Raw genomic sequence first — 24653 nt, forward strand, 5'->3', positions numbered from 1 at the left:
CCACTCTCTCCATATCCGTTTAATATAGTACTTGAGGTTTTATCTCGAGAAATAAGTCAACTGAAGGAGATCAAGGAGAAACAAATTAGGAAGAAGTCAAAGTATTATTTTTTTGCAGATGATATCATAGTATACAGAAGTGACTTTAAATATTCCACCAGGACTTCCTACAGCTGATAAACACGTTTGACAAAGTGGCTGGATGCAAAACTATCTCAAAAAATAAAATAAAATAAAATAAAATAAAATAAAATAAAAATGTAGTCTCCCCTCCCCCAGCCTGAAACCTGCTTGCTCAGGGGTAGAGCTTCCCGCTCAATCGTTCTGCCATGCCCACTGCTGGAACCTGCTGCTTTGCTGTTCGGAGCCGTGCACGTGGTCACCCTGCTATTGGACTCCAAGATTAATTGACGGGAATCGGGCCCCCTTCCCCTGCTTTATAATTGCGTGTGGAACAGTAAAATTGAGCTTTGATCAGAATGACTGTCTTAGCTACATTTCTTTCTCTCGCCACCTAGCCCCTCTTCTCTTCCAGGTTTCCAAAATGCCTTTCCAGGCTAGAACCCATGTTGTGATCTGCTGGCCGGACACAACAATAAAATAGTAACCCTCCTATACATAATTGACAAATAGCCTGAGAAACGATAGACATAAATAATGTAAAATATCTTGGGGTAATTCTCATTCAGCAAGTGAAAGACTTGTGATAAAAATTTCAAGTCTCTGAAGAAAGAAACTGAAGAAGATATTGATGAAAAAAACTCCCATGCTCATGAATGGCTAGAATTAACATAGTCTTATATACATACATACATACACACACACATATATACATACATACATATATATATATATATGCGCTACTATCTTAGTATTTTTATGAAACTCCTGCCTGTGAGAACAAGGGGATCTGACTCTTGGGACTCTTTTCCTCCTGTTGGGCTGCAATGTCCAGTTGTGATACGGATGTGTTTGATTCATCTTGTTATATTTTATTTTGTCATGTTTGCTTGTCATGCCTTAGAAGCTGGAAAGGGAGTGGATCCAGAGGACAAGGGAGTTGGGGTGGAACTAGGAACAGCAGGGGGAGAGAGGGGGGAAACTATAATCAAAATATATTGTATGAGAAAAGAATCTATTTTCAATAAAATGAAATTAAATTTTATAGTTACCCAATACTTTGGGGGAAAAGTGATTAATCTCTGTAACTACTTAATTATATATTTGTGTTTTAAAGATTGCAGCTATGGCTACAGCAAACTAGAGTTTTAGGTTGCTTGTGGAAATTTACAAGACTCAGCTTTGACTTTTATTTGTATAGTGAGTTTCCTACTCTACCTTCTTTTTCAGTGTATTCTTTTAAAGATGTCCTTTGTTGAATTCATTCATCTTTTCCCCTTTGAGTTATTAGAGATCTTTAGAAGATTGTGGGTTCATTTAAATGTTTTGGAATTCTTAGATCTATACTAGAACTGAATATATTAAAACAGTAGTCCCCCACATCCTCCTTTTTACTATGTATCTGGATAATTTTATAACTGGACAGTTCAGGACTCATAGTCTTCATGTGAGGGATGCATTAGATATTGCTAAACCTTCATTTATTTTTGTATTGTGGTGAAATGTTGACAAGTGTATGGACCTCGGGTCCTAATTCCAAGCTCAGATCATAATCCCGGGCTCCTCAGCTTCCCAAGTGCTGGAACTGCAGACGTGAGCCACCACACCCGGCTTCCAGGGTAAACCATATTCGTCTGCTCGGTAGGTAGAACTTTCTGTCTGAGGAACTTAAAACTAAACCAGAGGTGACTCAGAAGTCATTTAAGGAGAATTAAGAAACATTTCTTCAGTACTACTGAATATGGCACATTGCTGTTTGGAAATTTGTAGAAATCACACTGAATAATAGTATGATTTTGCTCTAGAATTTAATAAGTAATAAAGTAAAATCTGCTTTCAAGGGACTTCACGTGCTTAAACATATCATCAGTTTCATCAGTGATTTATCTTGAGACAAAAACCAGGGCTGTTTTAAAATGAGACTCCTTAGTACATGTTTATATTACTTGAAGAAAAATGTAGATTTTTTTTTTTAAAGTAAGAATACCTGTCCAAAGTTTGAAAGGCACAGTTCTCATTCACTCTGTTGTGATCATAAAAAGAGAAAGAGCTAGAAGATATGTTCTGGGGGTTGTGGGGGAAGGGGTGCCACAACAGGCCCATGCCAAGGCATCCCTTCCCTGTGAGGGACCAGACACACACTGGTATAGCATAGAACAGAGTTTATTTAGGGCATGGGGAGGGGAGTTAAGAAGGTAGCAGAGGCAGAGAAAGGCAGAGAGGAGAGAGTAGAGAAGCAGAGGCTGGCCATGGCCACATGGGGTGGGGAGAATAGGAGCAAGGGGGCAAGATGTAAGAGCTCTGCCTGTGCCATACCTGCCTGGATACTGCCATGCTCCTGCCTTGATGATAATGGACTGAACCTCTGAACCTGTAAGCCAGCCCCAAGTAAATGTTTGGTTTTTTTGTTTTTTTGTTTTTTAAAGACTTACCTTAGTCATAGTGTCTGTTCACAGCAGTAAAACCCTAACTAAGACACCTTGGTTTTGGCTAAGTTATTTAATTCAGGGTATCCAGTGTTGTTCATTTCGTAGTTCAGTGGTTACCATATCACAATCCAGGCAGCATCCTGTAGCTGCGACCACATCTTCTGAGCCCTCGTGGTCACAGCTTCTGTCACAACCTTATTGTTAACAGATTTCTGACAAGATTGAGCCCTATATAGATTGGTTATAACTGAGTAGAATTCAGTGACAGTAGTAAAAATCATATTGAGAAAGGATAGAAATGAGAACCTTAGGTAGCGTTAGCAAAGAGGCATATGGCTAGAACCAGCCTAAGAGAGCTGGCAGCAGTGGCATAAAATCCTGGTGACAGAAAACGAGTTTGTCCCAGCAGGTTTAAGCGTGTTTCATAAAGTAAGCATGGAGGCAGCATGGACAGGTAAGTGCTTGGGCCTTTTCTCATTTACCAGACTGCTAGCAGTATGTGTGAAGATCCCTTAAAACATATGTTTGAGGACAATTTAGCATCCATTGGATGACAGGGGATGAGAGGGTCACTGAACCTTTCGTTCCAGCATCCTGAGTAAAGGTCAGTGGCGGTCAGTAAAGTCAAACTAGAAATTCAGGTCGTCAAGTGAAAATCTAGAGGCCACGGCCGCAGGCAAAAGTAATTCAACCTGATACCAGGAATTTCCGGCCAGCTGCATGAGCCAAAAGGGTTTATGAATTGCCTTTGGTCCTATGTCCTAACTTGTAGGTAAGCCAGGAGGCCGGTCTTAAGAACCGGGGCAGAAGAGGCTGGCCAGGCACTATTTGGGCATCTAGGATCCCTCTTGCCAACCGGAAAACTCTTTACCAATCAATATGCCGGTGTGTGTTTGTGGGCTTCTGCAGTCTGGTAGCAGAAAATGTGGAACTGAGTGGTTGGTTTGGGCCCCTCTGACTGTGCCTGTAACCCACATGGCAGAGGCTGGGGACTGGGTCTTGAGTCGGGGAGAAAGCAGCCGGCCTGCAGTGGCTGAAGCAGAGGGGCCGCAGGTCATGCAGCCCTGGGTGGCTGCGCCACTGCTGGGGCCCAATGTGGGCAGGGGAGAGTAAGGGCCCAAAGTATCCTAGCAATACACTTGTGGCACATCCACCCAAGTCTCAGGCAGAGAAGCAGAGAGAGAGAAAGAGGCGGGAAGGCAGCATTTTGGAGCCAGATCCACCCCTCTCACATGGAGAATAGAGCCAAGGAGAGAGGGGAGGGCAGCAAGCAGGATCTGTGGCAGGGGCGGAGCCAAACTTGCTTTTCAGGCAAAGCAGCTGGAACAGCAGGCTGCAGATGAGAGGAGGTTAGGGGAAAGTCTAAGCTATAGCAGACTGACCCAAGGGCGAGACATGTGGGGGGTTCCCAGACCTGGCCTGGAATTCTCAGCCTCAAGAAAAAGGAGAGGGAAATCTCACCCAAGGGAAAGGATCTTCAAAAGAGGGGTAGTTCTGAGCTCAAGAAATCTTTTCTGGGGCCATGTAGATAGTCATGCTGACCAGTGGGAATGGGGGGTTTACCAGATCTGGGCTAGCGAACGAGCGTGGATCTCTTGCGGTAGCTGGGGTGGGATGCAAACCTGCAGAGTTTCTAGATCCGAGTCGCGATGCAAAAAGAGAAAGAGCTATTAAGGTATGTTCTGGCGGGGTGTGGGTGAAGGAGACACCTCAGCGGGCCCATGCCATGGCATCCTCCCCCCCCCCCCCCCCCAGAGACCACACACAGGCATAGCATAGAACGGAGTTTATTTAGGGCATGGGGAGGGGAGTTAAAAGGGTAGCAGAGACAGAGAGAAGGAGAGAGGAGAGAAGCAGAGGCCAGCCATGGCTACATGGGGGGTGAGGGTGGGGAATGGGAGCAAGGGGGCAAGACCTAAGAGAGAGGCAAGAGAGTAGGAGGGTAAGAGAGAGGAGGGGTCAAGCAATCCCTTTTATACTGGGCCAAGCCTATCTAGCTGTTGCCAGGTAACTGTGAGGAGGAGCATACCTGGCTGCTGGCAGGAACTGTGGGGGTGGAGTTTAGACAGAATTCCAACACACTCCACCTACTCAAAGCAGAAATCTCTACTATATTAAACTCAGTAATCAGTTACTAGCTGAAATCATACCTGGTCTAAGCACTGAAAATAAATGACTATTGTATGCTCAGCCATAAAAGGGACACCATCTCCTCCAAGGCTCAAGGAACCTCACAAAAGAAAGGTGTCAAACTCATGGGACAAGAGCAAGATCACTACAACAAAGTTTGAGGCAAATTTGGAGCAAGTTTTATTAAGTACTGGCCAGGACGTGGACACTGGTACAAGGTCCACACCCAGGATAACCAGAGAATGGCACCAAATTACATTAGGTGGAGCCTTATGAAGGCCAACCCAGCTTCTCCTCAACAGAAGTCTGACAAGACCCTCTTGGGTTTCTTCAGGTAACACTGCCTTTATTTAGATTCATGGCTCTAGCCAGGCTCTGCCGCTGCTGACAGAGCAAAGTGTCGTGGCAGAAATTCCAGTAGAGAAATTGAAGCAGAAGGATGGTAAATTCAAGGTCAGATCGGAGGATGGGGGTTAAAGAGTATCCATGATTATACATAGAGTTTGAGGTCAGTCAGCGTTGCACGAGAGCTTGTCTCAAACCCAAAAAAGGAGGAAGAAAGGAAAGAAAAAAAAAGGCTGGAGAAATACCTACAGATCAGTGTAGTTAAGAGTTAATTGTGCTCACTGATCTCGCAAAAGACTAAAATCATTTCCAGTGCCTGCACTGGGTGCCTCACAACTGCCTGTAACTGCAGCTCCCGGGGCTCCATTTACCATCTCTTAGGATCTAGTTGGACACCTCATCCTCTCCGGGTGGGGGAAGGAAAGAGAAGAGTAAGAGGGGAGAAGAGAAGGAGGAAGAGAAGGTGGAGGAGGACGAGGAGGAGGGTGTTAAAATGTTTGGTGAGTGAAGACCCAGATCAAGTACTCTTTACGTTTTGTTTTATTTTCAAAGCAATAAGAGTAGGAAAGGTACTCTTAGAGGTGAGGGAGGTTTTGGTACTTTTACCAACTGGGGTTAAATACAGCCACTAATGCCTACTGTGGTCCTACAGGAGTGGGGAGGTTCTACCGAGCAAATGAATGTGGTTTACCTTGAAAGCCGGGTGTGGTGGCTCACGTCTGCAGTTCTAGCACTTGGGAGACTGAGGAACACGAGATACCTAGTTAAGTCCCAGACTTGCAGCTTGATACCCCTGTCCTGACTCTAACCCAACTAAATTAAACCATCCCAACCACCCTTAAAAGTAAGGTTTTTACAATACTGTTTTGTGAGGAAGAGAAAAATGCTGCTACCACGGCAGCCGATGTCTCAGGATCCTTTATTTCTCTGTTCTTCCACAACTGTCACACTGACAACCGGGAACACCAACGACTGCGTTCTGTCCATCCAAGAAGAAAACCGGCAAACTCGTTCCGAGTTCAGGCGCTCCCTGTGTGTCTGCGCACGCTCAGGAGCAACTCAGGTCTTGCCAGGTTGGGCCGCGCTCGGAGGGCGGAGCGCTTGCCACGTGGTCTTGGTGACGTCATCTCCGGGCGCCGAGGGTGACTGGACCTACGGTGGGCGCCCGGCGCTGCGGTTCACTCTGGTTCCGAGGGCGGAAGTGCCCGTCGGGCTGTTTTCTGACCCGGGCGGCAGCACTGTGCGGCTGCGCGCGCACTGGGACTTCTGCTCCTGCGCCTCTGCAGGACAGTGTGATCCCGGCAGACAGAACCCGACCGAGCGGCTTTCGCGCTGCGGGAAGCCGGAGCAGAGCCGGCACCTCGGGTAGGGCTCATGTGTGTCCCGGGCGTGGAAGTGTGGGGCGGGAGTGGGACCGGGCAGGGGCAGGGGCTGCGGGCGAGCGGCCCGTGTAAAGAGCGCACCCGGAGGGATGGCGGGGGAGGCGGTGCCGCTGGGCGGAGGTGGGGTTGGCGAGACACCGGCCCGGGAGCCCTTGGGCAGTCTAGCTGTCCCTTTGGGTAGTTAGTATGTCAGTTCCTTACTAAGGTAGGAAATGTAGCATCGAGTCTGGAGCTCAAGTTAAGGACTTGCATTTTATTTAAATCGTAATTGTTTCGGTGCTTTTTGATTCTATCTAAACGCAGACTGTTTCTCTTCGATGCAGTTCTTTGAGTCTCAGTTTAATTTTAGTACTTAATACTAACAAATGCATTTTTCTGTTAGTAGAACACTTTCGTTTATTTAGTTACTTTGTTGAAATTGCTCTCAAAGAATATAAACTTGAGGAACCTAAGAATCTGGGTGGCATGTAGGTTTTTCTCCCAAAGCATGTAGCATTGTTTTCACTGAGAAAGCATAGCAAGTCTTCACTAGTCAGAACCCCAGGAGCAGTTGACTATCTAAAGCCTTCTAGAATTCACCTGATAAGTATCTTGGGTCCTTGATACCGAGTATTTGAGTCAGATGCAAATATTCTGACTTCATTAAAATTATTGTTTGAATTGAAATTTGAGAACAAGAACATTGGCTTTATGGTAGTTGTCTTGGCAGGTGAGAATGTTACACTAAGTTTAATTGTACTTTGAGCCCAGTTTTGTGGCCTGTACCTTTAATTCCAGCAGTGGAGGTGGGGTGAAGGCAGGAAAATCAGGAGTTTAAGGCCAGCCTTGGCTATTTAGTGAGTTTGCTGCAATCCTAGAGGGCATGGTACTCTTTGCAACACACAGACAACATCCTCCAAAGCCCAAAAACAACCTAGCATTTTTTGGCCCTGCATTGGATCTTGAGCAGCACAAAACCAAACTATAACCCGAAAACAAAACAAACCCCAACTGTGATTGCCCACGTTTCTAATCCTTGTGCTAGAGAAGCTGAGGAAGGAAGGTTGCTTTGGGTTGGAGGCCAGCCTGTACTACAGAGCAAGACTCTTGTCTCCGAAAAGAACACACAAACACACACACACAGCTTTAATCCCGGTCTGCATAGTGAGTTTTAGACTAATCAGAGTGACACAGTGAGCACCTGTCCCAAGGGGAAAAAAGTATTTTCCAGGTGATAGAAAGTTCTAGAAAAAGGATAAGCCAATGAAATGGAATGGGTAGGGGTGGTGGTGTGCATGGGAGATCTAGTGCTGTTCACAGAAAAGGTATGTGAGTGAGGCTAAGCTACATGGAAAGGCCATTGGAGCATACTAGCCAATTCCAGGGGCAAATAGGAGTGCTTAGAGATGAGACAAGGTCATTGTGGGACTTTGTAAAGACTTATTTTTTTTTTCCATTTTAATCATAAAGTGACCAGGTTTTGCCTGCATATCCATATGCCCATCATATTTATGCCTAGTGCCCATCAAGGAGTCTGCTAGAACTAGAGGTACTGAAGGATGTGAACCACCATGTGGGACTGAGAGTCAAACCCATGTGCTCTGCAAGTGCAGCCGGAATTCTTTACTGCTGAACCATCTATTTTTTACTTTTACTTTTTTTTTTTTTTTGAGACAGGGTCTCATTCTGTGGCCTTGTATCAGGCTGGACTTGAACTCATAGCTATCTGCTTGCCTCTGCCTTCTGAGGGCTGGGATTAAAAGTTCAGATTCCTTCCTTCCACCCTTCCTTTTCTTTCCTCCCCAACTCACTCCTTCGTCTCTTTGTCTCTCTGTCTCTGTACAGGATTTCTTTGTGTATTCCTGACTGTTCTGGAACTTGCTCTATAGACCAGGCTGGCATTGAACTCAGAGATCCACTTGCCTCTGCCTCCCAGAGCTGAGATTAAAAGCCTATACCACCACCACCTGGCTCTACTTTTAACTGTCTCTTTTACTGTTTTTTTTCAAATTGGTTTCTCGAAACAAGGTTTCTCAGTGTAACAGCCCTGGATGTCATGGACCTTGCCTTGTTGACCAGGCTAGCCTTGAACTCACAGAGATTGTCCCAAGCAAGAAGGTAGATACACATAGTATACAAAAGTTATATTTTATTACATAGTATACAAAAGTTATATTTTATTACATAGTATACAAAAGTTATATTTTATTACGCTGAGGGTCATTACACAAGGTTCACATTTAAATTCCTAACTATGGTCCTAAGCCTATCTTCACCAAAGCTGCTCACCTGTTCCACCTATCTTAGCTGAAAGTCAGGTCCAGTCTCTAACAGAAGTTTCTGATTGAACAGTCAGCATCCTTGGGGAGACTCTACAGCCACCAAACAGATCACAGTGGCATCTCTCCAGAATTACAGAGCAGAGCATTGCTCTTGGTCTCTGCTTATATACCATCTTATGGGCATCCTGGGGTTCTAGGACTGTGTCTGGTTATCTTGAGTAAGAGATGTAACTGAGTTCTTGGTGTAATGTCTAAAAGGCTTTTTTTCCTCTCTCTCTCTCTCTCTCTCCCTCCCTCCCTCCCTCCCTCCCTCCCTCCCTTTCTTCCTTTCTTCCTTCCTTCCTTCCTTCCTTCCTTCCTTCCTTCCTTCCTTCCTTCCTTTTTTCCTGTGCTCATTACAGGGATCTACTTGTCTCTGCCTCCCAGGTGCCTGGCTTCTAATTTTTATTTTTAATGAGATAAGTTTGAGTCAGGAGCAAATTGAGCTAAGCTGAGTTTTACACTGATTGCCGTGTTGGCTGCAGAAGTGGTCAGAGTGGCTTGAGTCTGGTGTGGTTGCTGCTAAACTGGAGTAGTCAGGTATGGAAGAATGGTTAGGGATGATTGTAAGATGTATGGGCAGAACAACAGACTAATGGGGTTTCTGCTTCTATAGTGGAGGAGGATGTGGCAGTGGGAGAGAGGAAGACCTGAGGTCAGCATCAGTTGTGCAGGTGTTAAACTTCCAAATGACAGGTCCATTGTGCAGGAAAACACTTGTCAGACAAGTCAGGAGTCCAAGCTGAAGGTGAAAATGGAAGTTGGAGCAAGTATATTTGGTATTTAAAGTTGTTTGAAAGATGCCCTGTGGCCATGTTTCCTTTAGGTGGGAGGGAGGCACACAAAATACAGAGGGAACGTAAAATCCTCTTCTCTTTCTCCCTACCCCAGAGTGGAACCAGTCAGTAAATCCCCTTGCTAAGATTGACTGAAGCAATAGATTTAAGAGGAACTAGAAATAGGGTCATGAGACAAACAGAAAGAAAGGGAAGGAGATTTGGAAACTTTATGGGAAGGTTTGGGTAAGTGACACAGGAAAGTGGGGGAATGGGTGGACTGGAGGAATGTAGAGGTACTAGACATTACCAAAGACCCATATTTGAAGCTATTTGCAAATTTAAGGAGAGACTAGGCACTGTGCATTTCTGGACAGCTTCCCATATACCTTGGGAAGGTTGCCAGCCTACTATGTTTTGGGCCCGGTACTCAAGTTGGTTTGCCTCAGTTGCTAAATTGCCTTCTGTTTAATCTCTTTACCTCCAGGCTTGCCCTCCATGCACAGCTCTGGGAGCCTTGTCCCGTTTCATCTCTCTCAAACCTCATAGGTTCTCTAGGGCGGCTCGAGTTGATATCCTTACTGCTTTGTCCATGAGCTTCCACAGGTTTGACAGTAAGGGAATTGCTTGCATTTCCTAGCATTTGCAGCATGTCTCTTACTGTGCATTCCTTGTAGGTTTTCCCCACTGGAACAACCTTGTGATTTGAGAAGTAATTTAATTCTGTAGGAAAGGAGATTGGGGCTTAGTGAAGTGTCTGGGCAGGGGTCACACATGACACTGAAGCCTTTACAGCATTAACTCTCGACTAATATTCCCAGGCAAAAGTTACAAACATGTTGATGCGTGTTGCTTCTGTGTGCTCACCTTTGGATATATACAGTCCTGAATGTGGCTCATCACTGGTGTTTTCAGCTTTATGGTTGTCACTTTGTGATACAATACCAGGCACAGTTAGGAACTACTTGGGTTTTTTGAGTCTTTTTAAAAATAGGGTCTTGCCATGTAGCCCAGGCTGTTGTCTTACTCATTTGTGTGGTATCTTTAGTATTATCCTACTGCTGCGATAAAAAGCAACTTGGGGAGAACAGGGTTTATTTCCGCTCTGTGCCCTGAAATCACAGTCCATCTTGAAGGGAAGTCAGGGCAGGAACCTGGGGTCAGGAACCTTGGAGGAGAGGCTGTGGAGGAATGGTCCTTTCCTGCTTACTCCATTGCATGCTCAGCAATACTAGGCAGGCACATCTGGGCAGATGTGGCACTGCCTGCCCTTGGGGGAATGGGCCCTTCCACGTCAATTGTTAATCAAGAAAATGCCCTATAGACTTGCCTAAAGGCCAGTCGTACCGAGACATTTTCTAAATTAAGAGTTCTTCTCCAATATGCCTAACTTTGTGCAAGTTGACAAAAAAAAAAAAACAACAAAAAAAACAGGCATAGTAGCCAGGGATGACCCAATACTAGTGATCTTTCTGTCCCAACTTCCAAAGAACTGGAATTAACTGTATATCATTATTTCTGGCAAATAAAGTGATTTGCCCTCCCCTCTCACCCTTTCTCTTCAGTGCTGGGAGTTGAACTTGGGGCTTCATATATGCTAGATAAGCGCTCTATCGCTGAGCTGAACTCTATACTTGGATTTTGGAGTGCTACCTTCAAGCCTGATAGACAGATATGTTAAGATTCTCTTTGTTGTGTCTGGCAGCTGCAGTAGGCTGTGCAAGTTCACAAGGATAAAAAGCCTGCTCTACATTTACCGTGTTGCTCAGCTGTGATATGAGAAGGTTAGACATTAAATACACTTTTAACTTAACGTTATTTTCCTTTTGGGTTTTTGAGATGGGATCTCACGTAGCCCAGGCTGGCCTTGAGCTTGGTAGATAGCCAAAGCCAGCTGTGACTTCTTAGTCCTCCTCTACTTCCTGAGCAATGGGGTTATGGGTATTCAGCACCACACCTTATTCCATTTATATTTTTAATTTAAATTCTTTTCTGAGGGCACATAATACTCACTGTAAGTTGGAGAGTGTGACTTTTTCTTTGACCATTCGTTGCCATCCGTTAGGTACCAAGTGTATTTATTGTTTTATTTACTTATTTATTGTGTGGTTGTGTAGTGTGTGTGTTTGCATACATGTGAGTGTGTAGGGGTTAGAGGTAGCTCTAGGGGTTGTTGACGTGCTCTCCCCGAGGTTCCTCTATCCTGATGCTGCCACTCCTGACTGGGCATCCCCAAAGTTACTATTTTAGAATTCTTTGAACCCTACAGATCCAGTAGTATATAACTCCTCTCCTCCTTATAGAAGCTTCTGTAGAGCCAGAGGAAGTAGACTTGTTGGACAGGACAGAACCTTTACATATGATCTTACCGTTTGCAGTGACCACATGGGCAAGACCTATACAGAGCAAGCCAGCCCACATCCAGGATGGGAGGGGAGGGGCTCATGCAGTTCCTGGAGCTGAGCAGCTGTGGCTGCTGGGAGAGGGAGAGTCAGCTTATGCCTCAGTAGGTTGCCCTGTTCAGGTGAACTCTGAAAAGCTCAGGACGCTGGGAGGGAGTTGGGGGGGGGGGGCGGCTGGAGGGTGATAGATTTGATCATATACAAGTCTGAAATTCTCAAATAAAATAAGTATTTAAGAAAAACTCTTAGAAGTAACCTTTAATTGACTATTTACCATGCATAAAGGGGTGTTTGGGGCTGGAGAGGATGCCAGCAAACTGCAGTGAGATGGGAGGAAAGAGCTCAGGAGATCAAGTGTGGCATCTGCTATTGACTCTGTTCTTTTGTAGCCACAGGATTTTAGAAAATCATTCAGCCATTCCATCTCAAATTTATCATTTATATTATCAAATGAGAACATACAGGCCGTGTATATCCAGTGTGAAATGGTATAAAAGATAGTATTTCTAGCGATTTAAAACTGTTGTTTGAGGCTGAGCAGTGCCATGTTTGTAATTCCAGTGCTTGGGAGAGAAGTAGAATTGTCGGAAATTCAAGGCAAGCCTGTGCTACACAGTGAGTTTGAGTTGTTTCCCCCCACCCCCACCCTCTCTGGGCTACAAAAATCCTATTTCAACACCCCCTTCCCACATGTGATCATCTGATTTTCTTTTCATCTCATTCTTACACAGAATTTGTCAGGTTCATGTACTCTTTCTAAAGAAACTTAAAAGATGCAGATAATGTATTTGTGTACCTGCTATGATCCAGATAGTGTTCCAGGTGTCAGAAGGAAAATGGTATGTGACATATAGTCCTTTCCCCACGGAAGTGCATTCCTCTCTCCTGGAGGTGTCAGGTGTACAGATAAACACCTTTAAGCAAGCTTGTCAGTTGTGTAGAAGAGGAGAAATGGTGCATCCATGAAGGACAGGGATGCGCTGCCCCATTCCTGCATAGAAGAAAGGCTTTTAGAGACGAGCCCTGAATGATGTGCCAAGTCGGAATGTAAAGCAGAGAGGGGCACACCAGCACATGCACAGGGTGGAAGGGACACATCTAGACATGGGGATTAGCCTTTCTACTATGTCCTGCTAATGACTGAGGATGGTTGGTTGGTTGGTTGGTTGGTTTTTGAGATAGGGTTTTTCTGTGTAGCCCTGGGTGTCCTGGAATTCATGCTATAGTCCAGGCTGGCTTCAAACAGAGATCCATCAGCCTCTGGCTCCCTAGTGCTGAGATTAAAGGTGTGCACCACTGCTGCCCCAGCGTGTCTAAGGTTTTCTGTATTCATCTAGTATATACCACCTACCTTGGCCTATCAAAGGATTAGGATTTATTGACTAAATTTAATGTTTTCTTTAAAACATTTTATTATCTTTATTTAAGTGTATGTGTGTATGAGTACTGGTGCCCAAGTGCAGAGAGAGCGGGTCCCCTGGGGCTGGAGTTAGAGGTAGTTGTTGGTGCTGAGAACTGAACTCTAGCAGAGCATAATGCTTAACTGCTCTCAACTGCTGAGCCATCTCTTTAGCTTGGCTATATTGAATATTTTAGCAGTGTGTTTGATCCATAGTTTTTAGAATTTACTTTCTGTATTGGCTGGGTCTGTGTCAACGTGTCACAAAGTAGTCATCATCGAGGAAGGAGCCTCAGTTAAAGAAAGGCTTCCATGAGATCCAGCTGTAAGACATTTTCTGAATTAGTGACCTGTTGGGGAAGAGAGCAGCCTATCATTGCTGGTGCCATCCCTGGACTGGTGGTCCTGGATTCTATAGGAAAATAGGCTGAGCAGGCCACTCACTGAACGTGCCGGTAAGCAGCACACCCCCATGACTTATGCGTAAGCTCCTGCCTCTAGGTTCCTGCCATGTTTGAGTTCCTGCCCTGACTTCCTTTGATGATGAACTGTGATGTGGAAGTGTAAGCTGAATAAACCTTTTCCTCCTCAAATTGCTTTTTGATCATGGTGTTTTGTCTCAGCAGTAGAAACCCTAACTAATACACTTTCCTTTATTGTTAAAATTATTTGCCTTTATGTTTTTAATTATTCTTAGTTCCTAGAGCATTTTGCGTGTGTGTTGGAGTTTGAACCCAGAACCTCATGAAGACTAATCAGTTGTTCTGCCACTCAGCCACATCCCTAGTCCCTTCTGCCCCTCCCCACTTGCTTTTGAGGTATAGTTTGTTGATGTAGCCCAGGTGGGCGGGGACCTTGTCTCCTCCCTGTTTCCTAGGTCCTGAAATTACAGTTTCATGCGTTATAAATGAATTGCTTTGTTCATGGCTAATGTGGTAGTGCTGTTTTTCATTTTGCACGTGAGGAAACAGACATGTTAACTAAGGGTCAGTAGAAAATGGCATCACCTATTTTGCTTATACATTTAAAGTAGATTTATTAGACCAGAGACACAAAATTCTTATAGGTGAACTTTTCTCTTTCTAATGATTAATAATAAATAATACATAAAAGAATGTATATCTCTGCATGTGGGTATGTGCACCTGTGTTCTGGTGTCAGTGGAGATCTCTTGGAGTTAGAATTGCAGATAATAGTGATCTGCCTGGTCATGTGCTGGGATTGAACTTAGGTCCTCTGGAAGAGTGACAGTGCTCTTAACCACTGAGCCATCTTACAGCCCCAAGATGAACAGTTACTAATATTGACTGCATAATTTGAAGTAATAAGTAGCCTTGCTTACATTCCACTAATCTCTTAGGCAGTTTGGTTTACACAATGTATGTCAACAATACCATGTTCTGTTTAGCTGATCTGCCTTGGTTCAGTCGGCTTCTTTCCCTGAAGTCCAAATATATCAGTGGCCAACAATGGGGGGCTTCAAGGAGATTGAGAGTTGGAGTTCTGTCTGCGCCACAGTTTGAGACTCTGTCTCAAAAACTAAAAGCAAAAAGAAAGAATTGCAAATAAGATGTAAGCCTCTAGTTTATTTCTTGGTGTATGTCGCTACTATAGAATGTTCATAAACATGGCTGAATTACAAGATGTTAAAGTCCATGCCTCCCTGGGTATGGTGGTGCCTGCCCAGAAGAACTCTCTGAATTCAAAGCCAGCCTGATCTAAAGTGAGTTTCAACATAGCCAGGGCTACATAATGAGACCTTCCCTTTAAAAAACAAGCAAACAGACAAACAAAACAAAACAAAAAGCCCTGCCTATAATTGAGTTTTGAGGTATTTTTCATTTCTCAAAGTCTATCCTTGTATCTTCTTTGAGGAGGGACTCAAAAATTAGAGGAGAGAATGTTGGCTTCTCTTTGCTCTGATATAGGAAGGAGAAGAAGAACAGAATAGAATAACAGGGAAAGACCAACATGGTCAACTGCCCTAAGCATCAGATAGGAAAAGAAGTCATCCAGGCACGGTGTTTTGGTTTATGGTGATCATCTATCTAGAATAGTGTTTTGGACTCCTACCAATTGGGTCTTTACTTCTTGGGAAGGGAAAGAGCTTTCCCAACGTGGCCTTGGGCCTTTTTAGGTTTCATTTATTGTCAGTTATTTTCAGTGATGGTGAATTTAAGGAGAGACCATTCCATGTGCCATGAATTACTATTTATGTCTCATGACTTGACCATAAATGTGTTAAAGGAACTCTGACAACTTTCTCTATTTCTTTTTATTAGATATTTTCTTTATTTACATTTCAAATGTTATTCCCTTTCCTGGTTTCCCCTCTGAAAACCTCGTCCCCCTATCCCATCCCCCCTCCCCTCTGCTCACCAATCCACCCACTCCCGCTTGCCTGGCCCTAGCATTACCCCATACTGGGGCATAGAGCCTTCACAGGACCAAGGGCCTCTCCTTCCATTGATGACCGACTAGGCCATCCTCTGCTACAAATGTAGCTGGAGCCATGAGTCCCACGATGTGTACTCTTTGGTTGGTGGTTTAGTCCCTGGGAGCTCTGGGGGTACTGGTTAATTCATATTGTTGTTCCTCCTATGGGGCTGCTAACCCCTTCAACTCCTTGGGTCCTTTCTCTAGCTCCCTCATTGGAGACCCTGTGCTCAGTCCAATGGATAGCTATGAGCATCCACTTCTGTATTTGTCAGGCACTGGCAGAGCCTCTCAGGAGACAGCTATGTCAGGCTCCTGTCAGGAAGTACTTGTTGGCCCAGTGTCTGGGTTTGGTGACTGTATATGGGATGGATCCCCAGGTGGGGCAGTCTCTTGATGGTCATTCCCTCAGTCTCTGCTCCACACTTTGTAACTCCTTCCATAGGTATTTTGTTCCCCCTTCTAAGAAGGATCGAAGTATCCACACTTTGGTAGTCCTTCTTGAGTTTCATGTGGTTTCTGAATTGTATCTTGGGTATTCCAAGCTTCTGGGCTAATATTCACTTATCAGTGAGTGTATATCATGTGTGTTCTTTTGTGATTGGGTTACCTCACTCAGGATGATAGCCTCCAGGTCCATCCCTTTGCCTAAGAATTTCATAAATTCATTGTTTTTAATAGCTGAGTAGTACTCCGTTGTGTAAATGTACCACATTTTCTGTATCCATTCCTCTGTTGAGGGATATCTGTGTTTTTTCCAGCTTCTGGCTATTATAAATAAGGATGATATGAATATAGTGGAGCATGTGTCCTTATTATATGTTGGAGCATCTTCTGGGTATGTGCCCAGGAGTGGTATTGCTGGGTCCTCAGGTAGTGCTATGTCCAATTTTATGAGAAACTACCAAACTCATTTCTAGAGTGGTTGTACCAGTTTGCAATCTCACCAGCAATGGAGGAGTGTTCCTCTTTCTCCACATCCTTGCCAGCATCTGCTGTCACCTGAGTTTTTTATCTTAGCCATTCTGACTGGTGTGAGGTGGAACCTCAGGGTTATTTTGATTTGCATATGATCATCTCAATAGATGCTGAGAAAGCTTTTGACAAAATCCAACACCCCTTTATGATAAAAGTCTTGGAAATATCAGATGTTCAAGGCCCATACCTAAACATATTAAAAAACAATATACAGCAAACCAGTAGCCAACATCAAACTAAATGGAGAAAAACTTGAAGCAATCCCACTAAAATCAGGGACTAGACAAGGCAGCCCACTCTCTACCTATTTAATATAGTACTTAAAGCCCTAGCCAGAGCAAATAGACAACAAAAGGAGATCAAAGGGATACAAATTGGAAAGGAAGAAGTCAAAATATCACTATTTGCAGATGATATGCTAGTATACTTACGTGACCCCAAAAATTCCACCAGACAACTCTTAAACCTGACAAACAATTTCAGCAAAGTAGCTGGATATAAAATTAACTCAAACAAATCCTCTACACAAAGGATAAACAGGCTGAGAAAGAAATAGGGAAACAACGCCATTCACAATAGTCACAAATAATATAAAATGCATTGGTGTGACTCTAAGCAAGTGAAAGATCTGTATGATAAGAACTTCAAGTCTCTGAAGAAAGAAATGGAAGATGGAAAGATCTCCCATGCTCATGGATTGGCAGGATTAATATAGTGAAAAATGTACATCTTGCAGAAAGCAATCTACAGATTCAATGCAATCCCCATCAAAATTCCAACTCAATTCTTCACTGAGTTAGAGCAATTTGCAACTTTATCTGGAATAACAAAAAACCTAGGATAACAAAAACTATTCTCAACAATAAAAGAACTTCTGATGGAATCACCATCCCTGACCTTAAGCTGTACTACTGAACATTTGTGATAAAAACTGTATTGGTACAGTGACAGACAGTGGAATAGAATTGAAGACCCAGAAATGAATCCACACACCTATAGTTACTTGATCTTGACAAAGGAGCTAAAAACCATCCACTGGAAAAAAGACAGCATTTTTAACAAATAGTGCTGGCTCAACTGGAGGTTAGCATACAGAAGAATGCAAATTGATTCCATTCTTAACTCCTTGTACAAAGCTCAAGTAAGTCCAAGTGGATCAAGGACCTCCACATAAAACCAGATGCACTGAAAGTTATAGAGAAAGTGGGGAAGAGCCTTGAACATATGGGCACAGGGGTAAAATTCCTAAACAGAACACCAATGGCTTGTGCTGTAAGATCAAGAATCAACAAATGGAACCTCATAAAATTGCAAAGCTTCTGTAAGGCAAAGGGCACTGTCAATAGGACAAAAAGGCAACCAACAGATTAGGAAAAGATCTTTACCAATCCTACATCTGATAGAGGGCTAATATCCAACATATACAAAGAACTCAACAAGTTAGACTCCAGAGAACCAAATAACCCTATTTTTAAAATGGGGTACGAGCTAAACAAAGAATTTTCAACTGAGGAATACCGAATGGCTGAGAAGCATCTAAGAAAATGTTCAACATCCTGACTACTTTCTTGAGTAAGAGTTGGAGCTGCTAATTACTGCTTACTACTCTACATAGGCCATCAGGTCTGCTAGGCAAGCACTCTACTGCTGAGCTCTGTCTATAAAGCTCTTTTTCTTTTTGCAACAGGGTTTCACTGTTTCCCATGCTGGCCTTGACTTGACTCTGTAGCCCAGGCCTTGAACTTAATGATCCTTCTGCCTCAGCCTGTTTGGTAGCTATAATTACAGAGCTTGAGGTCCTTGATAGTGACTTAAACATTTAAATTGCAAATCAAATGGTCGAATACTTTCTTAGTATGTCTAAGGCACTGGTTTTGACCCAATGCTACCAAAAGTAAACAAAACAAGAAAAAACTTTACAACTGAATTGAGTTTTCTTCAAATGTGTTAGTTAAGGAAGTTTTTAGTTGTCTTCTCTTGAGCAAGAGTCATAGTTGACTGGATGGTTCAAGGTTCCCAAAACTACTATAAATCATTCGATTTCAGATGTGCATATTAGTGTGCCTTAGGTTTCTATTGTTCTGATAAAACATACTGAGCCCTTACCTCAAAATCAGGAAATATCCATAAGCTGATTATTTTTTCCAATTAAAGAACATTTAAATTTTATTTTAAACTTTATTATATTTTTAAAAAGTTGAAGAAAAAAAAACACCCAAAGACTATGCAATTCAATGAGCTTCTATATATTTTATAGAGAAACAGGAGCTGTGGATCTTCACATTGCAAGTTATGTATTTCCTTCCTTCCTTATTTACTTATTTTTGTTTGTTTGTTTGTTTTTGTTTTGTTTTGTTTTTGAAACAGAGTTTCTTGATGTAGTCCTGGCTGTCATGGAACTCACTCTGTAGATCAGGCTGGCCTCCTTCTCACAGAGATCTGACTGCCTCTGCCTCCCAAGTGCTGGGATTAAAAGTGTTCACTACCACCACCCATCCACATTGGATTTTATATTTCCACTGTTTTATGCACTTACCCACTACCAAAACCACTACCACCAATAAAAAAAACCACGATAGAGTCAGAACTCGGAAACAGCTTGTATTTACTACTTGCATTCATTCCTTCTTCATTTCCTAATGTTAGCTTTTCTTGCTCTCTTTCATATGTTACTGTACCTACGAATATATGTATTCACACACGCAGATGCATTCATGTTAGATTCTGCATGTAAGGAAGAAATGTGGTTTTTCTTCTTCTAAGATTGTGTGACCTTGCTTAATAATATATATTCTAAGTCCATCCATCTTCCTGCAAAATTTGTGATTTCATTTTTCTTTAGAGCTGAACAGTATTCCATATATATATATATATATTATATATGTATACATATATAATTTTATATATACACCAATTTTCCTTGTCCATTTGTCTGTTGATGGGATTGAGGTTGATTTCAGTTCCTTTCTCTCGTGAATAAAGCAATAATAAAGATGAGGGTGAAAACACTTCTATGCTAGGGTATACTCAGAACTGAAATAGGAGATCACATGATAATTCTATTCAAAAGTTTTTTGAGAAATCGTCAAACTGAGTTTCATGACAGCTGCAGTGTTTTGTGGCCCACTAATCGTGGTTGAGGTTCCTTTCCCTGCACATCCTCTCCAACATTTGTTGTCACGTTTATTGATGACCGATAGCCATTGGTGAGACGCTCTGAGAGTAGTTTTAGTCTGCATTCCCTGGAGAGATGGCTCAGTGGTGAAGAGCACTGGCTGCTGTTCCAGAGGTCCTGAGTTCAGTTCCCAGCAACCACATGGTGACTCACAACCATCTGAAATGGGATCTGATGCTCTCTTCTGGTGTGTCTGAAGATAGCTACAGTGTACTTAAATTCATTAAATAAATAAATCTGAAAAAAAAAAACCCACATTGTTTTTTTTAAAGTTATTGGCCATTGTGTTTCTTTTTTTTTTTTTAACAGTGAATATTCAAGTTTATTTACCCACTTGCTAATTGGCAGTGTTATTTCTTTGGTGTTTCATTTCTGCAGTTCTTTGTAAGTTTGGATATTGACTGAGTGTAGCTGGTAGCCCCCATTCTGTGGGCTGTCTGTGGCTACAGCGTTCTTTGCTGTACAGACTTCTCACTTCCCTGTGGCCCCACCTGCTGATACTTGAGGTTGGCTCCTGTGTTGTTATGTTCTGTTCAGAAAGTTCTTCCTATCCCAGTAGTTTAAAAGGTGTTTTCTTTCAAGTTGTAGTGTTTCAAGTTTTAAATTAAGGTCCTTAGTCTGTTTTGTATTGATTTTTATACAAGGTGAAAGGTAAGACTAATTTCATTCTGCTGCAGGTACAGCCAGGAGGGCCAGCACTGTTTGCTGGAGAGGCTGTCCGTTTTCCAGTATGTTTTTGCCTACTTTGTCAAAAATTCAGTGGATACATAGCTTTGTCATTTTATTTCTGGATCTTCTTTTCTATTGCTCTTCCTGTGTGTTTTTATTCCTGCACCAGGCTGTCTTTATGACTATACCCTGTAGTATAACTTGAGATTCCTATGTGTGGGTGGGGTATGTTTGTGCTTGTGTGCACATCTGCCATGCAGCCACGTGGAGATCAGGACAGCCAGTTTTTCTCTTCCCATCATGTAGCTCTCAGTAGTCTAAGTCAAGTCATTAGACTGCGCAGCAAGTGCCTTTCCCCACCAAGACATCTCTCCAGCCCATAACCACATAAATTTATTCATTTTACTTATTTTAAATTTATCTTACTTTGATTTTTAATGTGTATTTGTTTCAGTGTGTATCTGTGTGAATTTATGATATGTTTGTGGGTGCCCAAAGAAGCCAGAACTGGGAATTGGATATTCTGGAACTGGAATTACAGGTGCTTCTGCGGAATCCTAGCTGGGTGCTAGAGAGACCTCAGGCCTTCTGAAGCTCAGCGGGCATTCTGAACTGCTGATCCATCTCTCCAGCCTGGACATTTATTCTAAAGATCAGCTGCTAACCTAGTCAGGAAGTAATGAGGGCTTCCTGTTTTCAGCAAGTTAATTTGAGTGATTTGTACATTCAGAAATTTTTCTTTTGAGTGTAGAATTTAAGCATGCTTGAATTTGAAGTCTCACTGTGGTACTGAATGAAATTTACATATGTATATCACTAGCTTAGAATACTTGTATATATTTAATAAAAGTCAAGGCACTGCTAAGTACCAGGGTCCTTATTCTAAGTTGACTAGTGGCCAGTAGTTTGACATAAGGCAGGTCTTTTCCCACCTAAGGCAGTTTGCTTATGTGTGGATGGCCAACAGCTGACTGATCTTTAACTATGGATTAACTGATGCCAATCCCAAAGGGTTTGTCCTGGGTGGGGAGAAAGGATAAAAGCAAGCTCCTTGATGTACCTCGGTGTTAATAATTGATGTCCTGCTGGAGAGATGGCTCAGCCATTGGAATACTTTTGGCTTTTGCAACAAGTTCAGTTCCTAGCATCTGCATGGTGGCTCAGAACCTTTTGTAACTCCAGTTCAGGGGGATCTGACACCCTGTTCTGGATCTTCAGGGCATCAGAAATGCATGTGTTGCCCACACATACATGTAGACAAAACATTCATAAACATAAAATAATAACTCTAAAAAGAATTTTAAATTGATATCCACCTAGGCCCATAATTTTGGAGGGCACCATGCAATTATTTAGGATTTTTCTTATACATTATACTAAATTATGAATTAACTGCCCAACACTGTCTTGGTTGTATATTGACCCTTAATACTCAGGTAGAACCTCCTTGGGTTGCCCTGTGCATTATCAGCAGTGTGTGTTTCATCATGTACACAGGTGACATGGAGTATGAGCATGATAGCCTGGGCTATCCCAGAGCTCATGCACATTGTCCTTCCCTGATCCTGAGACTTTCCTCATGTGCAGAGCGAGCTAGCAGCGCTACCCTGTGGAGTAAGGACTGTTGTGAGTTGGAGAAATATTTCACTGGGACTGAGGGTGTTAGTCACTTGACAGTGTGAGTAAGAGTTGGAGAGAAGCAGCGTGAGTTAGTACTAGGCTGGGGAGTCAGAGCACAGCGACTGGATGTTTAGGGGTCGGGGCTTACTGAGGTCTATAGGACGGAGTTGTAATCAGTATGACTGGAAGTATTGGTGGGGCCAAGTTATGCATCTGATGAAATTTAGAAAAGGGAATAAACTTAATAAAGAGCTTTTTGTTGTTGTTTATTTGTTTGCTTGCTTGTTTGTTTGGCAGGGGCTCATGTCACCCAGGCTCAACCCATGAGGCCTATAGGCTTGCACCAACCCCAGTTCTTGATTGGTATATGCTATCATCTGCAAATCGAAGCAAATATTCTTTTTATTTTTTTTTCAGGAGAAATGATAAACGTGGTAGGAGAGGCTAAATACATTAGATGGGGCAAGTGTAATTATGTGAATAATCATCTGAAATTAGATTAAGATCATAAGGCACAGGTACAAGGCTCTCTTTTAGGTGAGTGATAAGAGTCTACCAGGCTTGAAAAAGTAAGAAGTATGTGGTGTGATTTACTTTGTGCCTGGCCCTTTAAAGGATCCCCAGTTGCTAGTCACCTGGCCCTTTAAGAGAACTGCTTGACCCTATGGCCTTTGGTTTGGGTTGCCTCTAGAATTCTAGGGATAGGAGAGGATATAAAGAGCCAGCAGAGGCTGAGAGAGGGGAGCCGAGGGTCCAGGTGGCAGGAGAGTAGGGTCAGAGAAGACAGTTGGTTTAGGAAAGGACTGAGTAGGGCTGAGGAGAAAAGACAGTCAGTGTAGAAAGGAGGCTGAGCAGAAGAGAATGGGAACCTGTTGAGCCAGAGACCATATTATTAGGAGACAGTAGAGAGACTAGCAGAGTGACAAGAGACAGTTGGTGACAGCTGAGCCAGGAGAAGCCAAGCTGAGCAGATAGGGTAGAACAGCTGCTATAGTTTGGAGAGGCTACTACTGGGGAAAATGAGAGACGAGACTGTTTAAGCAGACTGTTGGGAAACTGAGGGAGGAATGGCTGAGGAAACATTTGAAGGGGCTGAGCTGGAAACTGGGAGGGGGGCTGGCCTGTAGTTAAGAGAACTGATTGCAGTTTGTAAGAAAGAAGGCATTAAAAGAAACATTAAAAAACACACACATTTTGCAGAAGTATAGTTTCTATTTTGATGGGACTTATATTGCTTATTACTTGAATATGTAATTGGCATCACATACACATGCATGCACATATGCATGCATGTGTATACACACAGACTTTTTGAGATTGTGTTTTACCAAATAGCTCAGTCTTGCTACATACAGACTCTTGTCTCGGCTTCTCTAATGTAGAAATTCCTGGCTTTTACCTACCTACCTCCCCTCCTCCCTGGCTGGGAGAGAGTAAGAGGTAGGTAAGTATGGCTGGCCTCATACTTGGAGAAATCACCTGCCTCTGCCCCTCTGCCCCTCTGCCCCTCTGCCCCTGCCAAGTGCTGGGATTTAAGGTGTACATCAGTGAGGCCTCCCCATACCCCACTCCACCTTTTCTTTAAGTGAAGTTTTTTGGTGTTCATTTTTTGCCTATGAAATGTTTTCATTAATTCTTGGAAGGATCTGACTAATGCTATTTATTCTGTTTCCAGTTTGGCTTTGGTTGAAGGAAGAACTTAGCCTATATGTACTGCTTCATCCACTGGAAGAATGACAGATGACAAAGATGTGCTTCGAGATGTGTGGTTTGGACGAATTCCAACTTGCTTTACTCTCTATCAGGATGAGATAACTGAAAGAGAAGCAGAACCATACTATGTAAGTGTGCAAAGGGGACCTATAACTTCGTCCATTATTTACAATAAAATAAAAGTTTTAGAATGTGGAGGCTGTCACTTTGCGATATTTTCTCCATCCACCCTTCCTTCCTATGTTTCTCTTTCTTTGTTTCTCTTTCTTGTATTCTTTGCTCATATGATACATCCTGACGCAGACTCCCCTCTCTCCCCCTCCTCCTCGCCCGTCCCCTCCCCTCGTCCCTCACTTTACTGTGGGCGGTTAGAAGACTAGGATGGTTACTTGGCTGGTCACGTGCTTACCATGTAAGTGTGACAACCCAAATTAAGCTCCCCAGGACTCACTTGAAACGTGCCATGTGTCATAGTGTGGGCTCTGGGGAGGCAGAGACAGGAGGGTGCCTAGGGGCTAGCTGGTCACCCAGCCCTGCCTTCAAACCAGTGAGCTCCAGATTTAGTGGCGCTCAGTAACGTGAACAGTGGCTGGAGAGATGGCTCAGTGCTTAGAACTTGGCTGCACTTGCAGAGAACCCTGTTTGAGTTCTAAACACCCGTGTGGCACCTCACAGCCATCTGTGACTTTGTGCTGCACATACATGCATGCAGGCAAGACACTCACACACATAAACTCTTTAAAACAAATAAGGTGAAGGGTAATGGAAGAAGACAGCTA

General features: G+C 43.2%; 1 protein-coding gene and 1 long non-coding RNA gene across 6 annotated transcripts in view; one reads left to right on the forward strand and one right to left on the reverse strand.

The window, feature by feature from the left end:
• Positions 1 to 5546: 5546 nt before the first annotated feature.
• On the reverse strand, positions 5547 to 6007 carry Gm40637. Its single transcript, XR_871625.2, has 2 exons — positions 5918 to 6007; positions 5547 to 5766 (listed from the first exon to the last, which is right to left on the reverse strand). It is a non-coding gene; the product is annotated as a predicted gene, 40637 (long non-coding RNA).
• Positions 6008 to 6126: 119 nt separating this feature from the next.
• The window catches only part of Atg5 (autophagy related 5), a 95978-nt gene continuing 77451 nt past the window's right edge, over positions 6127 to 24653 (forward strand). For 3 of the 5 annotated variants that reach the window (NM_053069.6, NM_001358596.1, NM_001314013.1), the window contains exons 1-2: positions 6144 to 6389; positions 23837 to 24002. In NM_053069.6, the coding sequence (NP_444299.1) occupies positions 23895 to 24002 (108 nt within the window). In that variant the 5' untranslated portion in view covers positions 6144 to 6389; positions 23837 to 23894. Of the gene's footprint in view, positions 6390 to 12445; positions 12500 to 23836; positions 24003 to 24653 lie in introns of all 5 variants that reach the window. The other 2 variants (XM_011243108.3, XM_017313783.2) reach the window with 2 other exon arrangements.

This window comes from Mus musculus, chromosome 10 (assembly GCF_000001635.26).
Source record: "Mus musculus strain C57BL/6J chromosome 10, GRCm38.p6 C57BL/6J".
Taxonomy (NCBI): domain Eukaryota; kingdom Metazoa; phylum Chordata; class Mammalia; order Rodentia; family Muridae; genus Mus; species Mus musculus.